At 41.0% G+C, this 10,871-nt stretch overlaps 1 protein-coding gene across 2 annotated transcripts; it reads right to left on the reverse strand.

Annotated features, from left to right (window-relative positions):
* Nucleotides 1-2,021: 2,021 nt before the first annotated feature.
* Nucleotides 2,022-10,474, reverse strand: LOC113143766 (zinc finger protein 35-like). Of its 2 annotated transcripts, XM_026329473.1 has the most exons (3): nucleotides 10,386-10,474; nucleotides 3,952-4,740; nucleotides 2,022-3,053 (listed from the first exon to the last, which is right to left on the reverse strand). In XM_026329473.1, exons 2-3 carry the CDS (start codon nucleotides 4,462-4,464, stop codon nucleotides 2,274-2,276), a joined length of 1,293 nt encoding a protein of 430 aa, XP_026185258.1. In that variant the 5' UTR covers nucleotides 4,465-4,740; nucleotides 10,386-10,474; the 3' UTR covers nucleotides 2,022-2,273. The 2 variants fall into 2 exon arrangements, with proteins under 2 accessions (XP_026185258.1, XP_026185257.1); XM_026329472.1 differs by lacking the exon at nucleotides 10,386-10,474 and having other exon boundaries at nucleotides 3,952-4,957.
* Nucleotides 10,475-10,871: the final 397 nt, after the last annotated feature.

The following is a 10,871-nucleotide window of genomic DNA, read 5'->3' on the forward strand; positions in this document are numbered from 1 at the left end:
AAATTAATGTCGGACTCGTAGTTTTCTCTGGACCCTTCCCCAATCTGACCAGCGATGACATGTTTAGCTAAGAAAGTAGCAGGAATGTATAAATACTTTATGAACCCCAAAACACCAGGGTTCTAAAACTAATTTTCTATTAGTAAAACTGTAGAGGCAGTTTCTGTTAATAAAGACTGACACACCAGAGAAATGTCTTTCTGAGTTTTATTCACACACTTACTGACATCCAGCTACATCAAGTGAGGAAGATCATGTCAGAGTGGGATTTTTACACCACATTTCACCTTTGAGCATTTCAGTGAATTTCTAATACGCCATCCATGACCTAAATAACTATTTAAGACAAACTGACCAATCACCACCAGTTTAACAAGTGACTTAATCCATTATGATCACATCATCAATTAACACTTCAGATCAGAGCAAGAATTAAAACAGAGTAATACACTAGATAAAACTTACAATAGTAAATAATTATACAATGTAAAGTAAGAATAAAAGTTTAGAAAATATCACAAATGTTTGCATGTCACAGCATTCAAAGGTAATAAAACACTACATTAACTAAACTTCTTTTCATTAGATTAAAGGCATTTATCAAACATTAGTGATAATGAGTCTAAGTTAAAAAATAACAAGTTGGTAAATGGTCTTATACTTGTGGAGTGTTTTTCTACACTCAAGTCCACTCAAAGCACTTTTACATTTTGCCCATTTCCCAATCTACTCACACACTGACGGAACTGCCACCAGGCAACTGCCACCTGCAGGCAGACTGCAGTTCGACCAGCACACAGTGGAACAGACTGAGCCTCAGTAAACCTGAGGTCAGACAAGTAAACCATGGCTGTGCTGGTTGTCTCACACTCAACATCTCAGTTGGTCTCTGTAGATACTTACAGCTTCCTCCTAAACTGCTGTTTAGACCTCAGACTAACACAGAACATGAATTGATTTCAAGATTTCTTTTTCACCTCTGCATATAACCTACGGTTATACTGTTACAATGTTTTATTTGTTAATTCATCTAGTTTTTCTGACCAGTTCTCCCTGTTTCCCCCTATGTAAATAGCATGTATCTACCATTTAATAGTTGAATAAATCTTAAAAAGCATCTGTGACTGGCATCATCTATGTTATTTCACACAGTAAATACGTCACTGAATCAGGGAACTCTCACTCCGATTTTAGACTGATATTGTGTAGTGCTGATTAATTAACTGATTGATCTGCCATCAAAGGATCTGGTGTTCCAAAATTATGAAGATGGTTTATGATATTTATAATTCATAAACCAGACATAATAAACACAATTTTCAATACATATACATTTAATTTCACTACATTGTAGAGTGTTTTTCTATACTCAAGTCCACTCAAAGCACTTTTACACTTTGCTCATTCGCCCATCCACTCACACACTGATGGAACTGCCACCAGGGGCAACTTGGGTTGGATTTTCTTGCCCAAAGACACTAAAATATGTGGACTAGTGAAGCCAGGGATTGAATCAGCAACACTGTATTTATAGGTGACCTGCTCTACCTGCTAAGACACAGCCTCTATTTCATAGCTATAGAAAAACAAAGACAAAAGCCAGTCTTAGACCTATCTCCCACAGTTTCCACCAGCAATTAAGAGGCCCTTGACTATCAAAATGCTGGACATTTTCAAGGGTTTTGGTCCTGTGGACATGTTCTGTTTACAGCAGTGTAATGTCTTGGTGGGTCCTTAGGCTTTCTGATATAGACTTCAACCATAGTGGTCAGTTTCAACATTTCTTCTTGGTGTGAATGTGCTGATGGACTGTTAGAGCACTTGAACTAATGAGAGTTTTTCCATATTGATCACACCAGTATGGCTTCACTCCAGAGTGAATACACTGATGACTTTTGAGGAGGCCTAACTCCGTGAAGGCTTTTCCACATTGGTTGCACCAGTATGGCTTCTATCCCGATTGAATACTGTGGTAGAAAGTTCTGTAGGTTAAGAGTTGCTAATTCTCAGAAACAAACAAGTGTGATGAATCATTTCAGGTTTAATTTCATGCGCATTGAGAGAAGACTTCTGATAGCGTTCTCTGACCTTTGTGTTACAGTAATCAGGTTTATATATCTTTGACAAAAAAAAAAAAAAAGGGTGGACTAATCTTGAACAGAGCCAACATGTTTGTTCAGGTACCTACTTTCAGCCTTTTTACCAGCAAAGAAAAATTTTTGGCAGTTATTTACAACCCACTAAACCCTCAAACACTAAACCAAAAAAAAACACTAAAAACTATATACCATGCATGGGTTAAGTAAATATATCCAAGTGATCGTTTGACATGGTGTAGAACCCCCACATTGGTTTAAGTCAATATATCCAAGTGACCCTTTGACATGGTGTGAAACCCCCACAATACACTGATGACTTCTGAGGTGGCCTAACTCTGTGAAGGCTTTTCCACACTGTTCACAGCTGTACGGCGTCTCTCCAGAGTGAATACGCTGATGTAATTTCAGGGAGCCTGACCGTGAGAAGGCTTTTCCACACTGGTCACAGCTGTATGGCTTCTCTCCAGTGTGAATACGCTGATGTAATTTCAGGGAGCTTGACTGGGAGAAGGCTTTTCCACACTGGTAACAGCAGTATGGCTTCTCTCCAGAGTGAATACGCCGATGACTTTTCAGGTTGCTTAAATGTGAGAAGGACTTTCCACACTGGTCACAGCTGTATGGCTTCTCTCCAGAGTGAATACGCTGATGGCTTTTCAGGTGGGCTAGGTGGGAGAAGGACTTTCCACACTGGTCACAGCTGTATGACTTCTCTCCACAGTGAATACGCTGATGTGTTTTCAGGTAGCATACCGCTGAGAAGGATTTTCCACACTGGTCACAGCTATAAGGCTTCTCTCCAGAGTGAATATGCTGATGTGTTTTCAGGTTGCCTAACTGTAAGAAGGTTTTTCCACATAGCTTGCAGCCGTACATTTTCTTTGCAGTGCGAACACGTTGATTAATCTTTAAACTCTGCAATGTTGTGAAGGTCTTGGTGACTCCTTTTCTTTTCTATTTGTAAAAAAGAAGAATAAAATAGCAAAATGGATAAGATATGAAATGACATGATAGAACAATGTAAAACCACATTTATGAAAACTGTTTCCTTGAAGTTCTATTTCATTCCAAAGTTGTAATGTTGTGTTGTGCCTCATGCACATATTTTGTCATTTATTTCTAAAACAATTTTTCTTAAAATGTATGCTTGCAATAGCTTTTCTTAGTATTAACATTACTTTTAACTTTTATCATCTTTCATTTGTAAACAGAGGACACAACCATGCAGCACCATATTTAAAGCACTAGCTTAAGTTTGAAATTAAAGAATGTCTCTTAGGTATAAATTAATTTTTCTCTTACCCAAATTTTGATTTTCAGAAACAGCCACCGAAAAATCTGGTTGACTATCTGTTAAGGGCCCAGATGTCTTTCTGTGAGAAATCACTTTTTTGTGTTAGGCTACCATGAAAACTGATGCGTTGGGCTGCAAGCAGCCAGTGACCCTCCTGCAGCTTGTACTAAGCACTTTGAATTGCATAGTGTATGAAAGGTGCTATACAAATAAATTTGCCTTTACCTTTAAGGTGCGGTGTGACTGTTACTCCTTGCAAGTAAAACTTCTATATAATCTTACCGAAGTTCGTCCTCTGAGTCTATTTGTTAAAGAATTTACCTAACAGTAGCATATCAGAGTAGCAACACTCATCCTTAGTAAACTAGCTGGGTAATGGCTCAGACCTACTTCTAAGCTATTTTATTCAGTACTGGGTGAAACCAGGAAAGTACACACCCGGAAATACATAAACATAAAGACTGGATTTTAGATGCTTCCAGAATTGAACTAAAATTAGATTACTGACTCCGGCCTCTTTATGAAACCTTTTCTATCCATTAAGTCCTGAACACTGACCTCCTCATTCCTGTTGGCGGGGTCGTTGCTTCTGTGGTCCGGGCCGGTGAAATCTTGATCTTGATTCTCCTCTTTTATTCCGCTTTTCCACTGGTCGTGGTCAATAAATTCCAGGTCCTGATCCCCCTCTTTAATTTCGGTTTTCTTGTGGTTGTAGTAGACAGAGTCTGGCTGCTGTTTCTCCTCCTTTATTCCGCACATGTGGCCGTCCTGGTTGACGAATCCCGGGTCCTCTTCCTCCCCTTTTATTTCGGTTTTATAGTAGTCCTGGTTGACGAATCCTAGATCCTCTTCCTCCTCTTTTATTTCGGTTTTATAGTGGTCCTGGTTGACGAATCCTGGATCTTCTTCCTCCTCTTTTATTTCGACTTTATAGTGGTCCTGGTTGACAAATCCTGGACCCTCTTCCTCCTCTTTTATTCCGGTTTCATAGTTGTCCTGGTCGATATATTCCAAGTCTTGCTTCTCTACCTTCATCCCGCTGTTGTAGTGGTCCTGATCGATTAAATTCATGTTCTGATTCTGTGTTTTACGCTGCCACGTTGCTGCTCAGAAGTTGATTCTTTAGTGTCCTGATCTCAAAGATCGTCTTCTTTCTTTTTAATGGCAGTTGACAATCCAGCTTTTAAAGGTGCATTAGCGCCACCACCTGGACTGGAGTGTGGAACAGAGGTCTGACAAAAAAAACTAAATCCTTTCAACAAAACCTCCTTCTCTTAAAAAAACCTTTGATACTGTTATGGGCCCTGAGTGCCGGGGCTGCGTAGCAGTGAATGATACAGCCTGGAACTGAAAAACATATGTTGTAAAGAACAGAAACTGCACAGTGCACTGCCATTCACATCCAGATCACATTTTTATATTCAAACATTCTTAACACAGTGTACAATAAAGTGCATTTGACCCCATGCTACATGTTTGTATAACTCATTGTTTCTCTAGGTAACCTACAACTTAAATTCCTGAGTGACATTTCCTGAGCACCACTATGTAATAGTGGAATAAACAGTTTTGCTCCACTGTATAGCAGGGCCAGGCTCAATTTGTAGCTGCTGGAAGTGCCACTACAGATGCCACTGCATTTCAAGAGGTGTGGCGCAGCTGGCACAGGATTTTAAGAGGTGCCGCGACACTTTGGCACTAGTGGCATCTCTGGGTGCCACTCGTGGTGACACTGTATTTTGCGCAGTGTTAGCGGCACCAGAAGTGGCAGCCACTGGCATTTTTATTGACACCCCATGTTGCATAAGCAGCCACAGTGTTAATGTCGTCCTCTTTTAAAATAAATAAAAAATGCAAAGGCACATTTCACTATATAACCTTAATACAACTTTGTTTACATAGCCTATTTCCACGCCTCCCTGATGGTTTTCCTATTGTTGACACTCATGTCTAGACTCTAGATGGCATAAGCTGCAATGTTTTCTGTGATTTGTTTTATTGTCAACAGATTGGTGTATCACGGTGATGTGGTCCCTGGTTCCCTGGGCCTGCTCTTTTCCCGGCTAAAGTGTGCCTTTATTTTTTGCTATACTCGGACGATCTGCTCTCAAACGAGTGCATTTTGTAGCTAGCTTGACGCCATTTTGTCTTGCTAATTAAAGCGCAGGCTAATGTCACATAAACCTGCTTGGAAACAAGTAGATAAGTAGGATGACAAGAGGAAAGTTGCAGCCGCGGGAAAAGCTCAAAGAATCCACTTGACGTTTTTGTTTCTTAACCCTCTGGGGTCTGAGGGGGTTTTTGGGGCCTGGACAAATTTTGACATGTCCTGACATTTGTGCTTTTTAAACATATTAATGTCTAAAGTGTAATAACACTGTAATCAGCACAAAATTGGCTACAATAATATGTGAGCTTCAAGTTTATACATTATTGTGTTTTTGAGAAAAAAGTGTTTATGCATGGTTAGTGAAAAACTACAATTTTTTACTCACTGAAATAAGACCATAAAACACAAACAGAACATTGGTTCACAAGACTTTGGAGACCAGCATGTTGTAGGCTAAAGTGTTTACTTCAGAGTGCTGTGAATGTCATCTTGTTCACACATTCACAGTAAACAATACACTGATTTAAATTTTCTAAGACACTTTTTGTCCAGAAAGGTCATATGCAAGAGGGTGTGTCTGAGGATGAATAGTCATGTGATTTACCTGAGAAGACAAAAGACGCACTGAACGACCAGACAAAGCCGCGCATAATGAGCCTTTCAGTCAATGTAGATGGGACGGATTAGTGCTGTACAATACAACACAATGAGGAGCCAAACGATCCTCATTTGAGTTAAAATCAGTGTTTTTACTCTGAGGACAAGCTAAACTATTTGTCTCTGTGTGGAATGTAAGGAGCGCCGCTTCACGTGCGTAACGCGCCATCATCCAAATGCACCGAAAAAGTGAGTAAATTCTATGATGAAGTTTGATATTTTGTGTCATTTCTCGTGGGTGTGCACATATTTACCTGGTTCACCTGAGATTATTTACATGTGAACAGTGGACAGTGTACAAGGCGGGGTCGCATTACCTGTAATGAGGTGAGACAGGAAAAAACGGACTTCTCCTTACGTTCATACGGATTAAATAAAAAGTGATGATTTGTTTTTGACTTGAATTGTTTCACTCAAAAGAAAACATTTCAAGCTTTCTAGCCATATAATTCTTATTTTTATGAGCCAAGTATTCGCTGAGATTCTGGTTGTTTTATTTACGCGTCTGTGAAGAGAAATGGCAGAGACAGAAAAGTCCGAGAGCGCACCCTGTCGGCTTTCTTTATTTAAAAAAAGCACAACGTTTTGTTGTTATTATGATGGTATACCACTAAAACTAGACCCTTTACAGATTTGAATGATATACTTCTTTTATCTGTACGATCAGAATTGACGGAGTAATTTAAGTTTGTTTCGGCCTTATCAGAAAAAGATGCGTCAAAACGCGCCGCCGCGTGCGTCGACCCCAGAGGGTTAATGATCATTGAAGCATAGAGGCCTATTGAACAAATATCCAACCTTAAATAATATAGCTGATATAAGTAGCCAGTACTATTTGTTCTTAATAGTGCTCAAATACAGCTTTCTTAATGGTATTTGAATTGAAATAACAAGCTGTGTGTTTGTATGGGTGGGTAGGAGAGAGAGAGGGGAGAAAGATAATGTTTTGTGTGTGTTCACAGTGAACATTTGATAAAACTGAAACACTGAGAATATACACACACACACACACACACACATCAGGCTGTATGAATTTAGATGCATTATGTTTCTAGTTATTGTTTTATGTTTCTAACTAAATAGAGAAAAAGAGAGAGAAAAGAGGCAGGATAAGCCAAGACAGACAGACAGAGAGAGACAGACAGAGAGACAGACAGAAAACAAAAATAAAAAGAGAGAAAGGTAGGTATGTTTGTGTGTGTATGAGAGGGTGCGTGTCTTCTATTTTTTTCACAGAAGCATCAAGATGTTATTAGAAAAACTGCATGTAGAAAATGTACTGTGGACCCCTTTTAAGGTAAATATAATAAGAAAGGTCATTGTGCCCAGGGGGAACAAACACACATACCAGCAGGCCCAGGGAACCAGGGACCACATCACCATCCTGGCCTGCTTTAACGCGGCTGGGGAGGATGTCCCCCCTTTCATCATCTACAAGGGGGGATATCCAGGGGGCCTCTATAACAAGGAAGGGGTCCCTGATGCCCTCTATGGGAAGTCGCCAGCAGGGTACATGGACGGAGAGCTGTTCAGGAAGTGGTTTGTCGGGCACTTCCTCAAGTTCGCCACCCAGGAATGCCCACTGTTGCTCGTCATGGACGGTCATCAGTCCCACCTGGATCCAGAGCTGGTCCGGGCGGCACAGAGGGAGGGGGTCATTCTCCTTTGCCTGCCACCACACACTTCTCACATCCTACAGCCTCTTGATGTGAGTTTCTTCTGACCCTTGAAGGCAGATTTCTCTGGTGTTACAGGAGATCTGTCGGCAGTAAGCCACTCTTTTTTGGCTTCCAAAAAAGAGTTTTCAAGGGTCCTGAGAAACTCTTATCAGAGGTTTAAGGATCGCAGGGTTGTAGTGGCTGGGTTCAGGAGGTGTGGCCTTTACCCTCTGGACCCATTGGCCATTGACTGGTCACGGGTCATGCCGTCTGGGCCATGTCGTGGGACCTCACCACCTCTGCCAGCCCCATCAGCATCTTCCTGGGCCGCGCCTGATGCTACCCACCCACGTACTGTTTTCCCCCTTAGTGTTGCCCCACCCTCAAGCCCACTTGCCCCTGCATCTTCACCCCACTCTCATCCTTATCCTGCTGCCCATCCCCTAACAGTCCGTGTCCCCGCCCACCCGACCACTGTCCCCCCTCCTCCACCTCCCTCATCTAATCCCTACCTGACCCATCCATTGGTAGTATCAGGCAGGATTAGCGGCAGACCTGGCCCACCTCCTGGCTGAAATCAATTATGCCCGCAACACCGGCAGAGTCAGGAGGAACACCAGCAAGGCCCGGGTGCTGACAGCGCAGGAGATGTCTGGTGTCATTGAGGAGGCGGAGGACCAAGCTGCAAGGACAGAGGCCCAAGCTCTGGCCTGAAGAGATTGAGAGCAGCAGCGGGCTGAAGACATCAGCCTGGCAGCCCCTTCCTGCACCCTGCCTGGCGGCTCCCGCCCCAGCCGCAGAAGACTCTGTTACCTCTCACGGTCCCTGGCTGCCTGCCCCCAGCAGCACACCATCGCCCATGAGCCTGCCTGCAGGAGATTGTGTCCCTCCCTCCATGTTTTCTGAAGACCGTAAGTTATATCTGTTTTACGCTTTGGAATATTTGATGATTCAAATATAATAATTACAGCAATGGATAGCAATGTGCTACATATTATTTTGAGCATTTATTTGTAAGCTAAAATACAAACTTTTTGTTTTAGAGCCATCAACATCAGTGCAAAAATGTGGCCTCCAGGGGTCCCAAATGTCTCCCCCCCCCCACCAATGCTTAATATAAACTGCACAACAAAATATTCTTACATGTTGGTAGCATTATCCCTGAAGAAGAGTAAGCAAGATGTATCTAAAGTCTTTCTCTTATTTATATAGCTATTCAGCTTCCAATGGCCCAACCTTTGTCCAGCTCCTTCTCCTCGTCCACTGGACCCACGACATCCACTGGTAGTAAAAATAAACATAACAGATGCATTACAGCCCATAATAGTTATTGCGTTATCCAACTTATGCATCTTTCGTAGGTCACACCGCTCAGAAAAGAAGACAGGATGCATATGTCTGGCGGTGTGGCCGGTGCAGGAAGCCTGAACCTCCAGAAAGTTCAGAGGGATTGTGTCGTGGTTCCAGTGTGACAACTGCCACAAATAGTTTCACACCATTTGTGTGGGCTGGGAGGAGGAGGAGCTGGATTAAGATTATTGGTGCTACTGGTGCCAGGACATTTAAACATTTTTTTTGTTGTTGTTCATTTTATTTATTTATTTTTAAATCTAAATAAATCATATTATCCGCATTTGCTTATCATGTGACTTGGTTTGTTAACACATTTTAATACAGTCCTTATATTTACAGCCACACTGCAAATATTGCTCTACTACTTGTAATTGCTGTTTCTTGCCCCTCTCTAGTAAGTGCGTGATCATATAATCTTTATATTTTATATGTTATATAAATTATTTAAGAAGAGATTGAGATAAGAAAAATTTTAAAAGACCAAACAGCAAGAATGAGACAGGAAAATTAATATCTGCACGCTTTCATTGCGCAATCTGTAATTATCAGAGCATGAAATCTTATTTTGAAGGGCAGTAATTTGCAGCCGGATGTGTTGATAGCATTGCGGTAAATTTAGTCTGATGGGGAACAAGCTAATCACCCCCAAAAATCAGCAGGACAAAGGGGATGCAGCGAGCAGACGTGGGCGGTCACAATTGGACAATAAAACACGGCTAAAACAACCGCGATAGGGCACTTATCTCCGGTAATAACAAATGTTGACTAAATAAATAAAACTACATATGGTCAGAAAAGTAATAACCTATACTTTAATTATATGCTATTAACTCAGCTGGAAACTTTGTGATCAAATATATTAGTATTTAAAGAACAATTTTAACAGACTGTTAGCTAAAACGCGATCCGAATTGGACACAGTTCCGCTAAACTACCTTTTCATAAACACACACAAGTACTTTACTGAAATCCTAACGACAATGTACAATGCATATAAATCACCAGAAAAACAGATTAAGTCCATAAAACCGGACTTTACGAGTTCCTAGAGGCAGGAATGCTCAGTTTTACCGAAAGCCTTAACTAAACTAACTAAACTTGCAAACTATTAGCGACAACGACCAAGTAAATACACAAAACAGTACGCTATACTGGTAAAGAATTAGAGAATAACCTTATAATATCGGCTATGGTACGTTTCACCATTTACTGACCTGAAAAACACGATATGTTGTAAAGAACAGAAACTACACGGTACGTGGCCATCCACATCCAGATTGCATTTGGGGTGGGAATAGGAAATCTCACCGTCAAACCAACCTGGGAAACACCTCCCGCACAAAGGTTCCGCTTTACCTTTTTACCGTTCTCTTGGCCTTATTAAATCCAGGGCAGCGGGCTACTGAAATCACACAGTAATATGTCTTAAAAATATAAATGGTGATACCAAAATAAGATCTACTTGTAAATATTGTAATTACCAATTATAAAAAAATAAATCAACTAAAACAATGTGGTGACATTTTTAGGTGCACCACAATATATTTCTGAGTTCCACTAACCTTCCCAAGAAGACCCTCTAATGAAAAATCATCCTGTTTTATCTTCTTAAGTGCTGTTAATAGACATAGGCTCTGCACTCTAACAACACATGTTTAACTGTTTCTGACTTATTGCAATTCCTACATAATCCTGTTGGA

This window comes from Mastacembelus armatus, unplaced genomic scaffold (assembly GCF_900324485.2).
Source record: "Mastacembelus armatus unplaced genomic scaffold, fMasArm1.2, whole genome shotgun sequence".
In the NCBI taxonomy this organism is placed as follows: domain Eukaryota; kingdom Metazoa; phylum Chordata; class Actinopteri; order Synbranchiformes; family Mastacembelidae; genus Mastacembelus; species Mastacembelus armatus.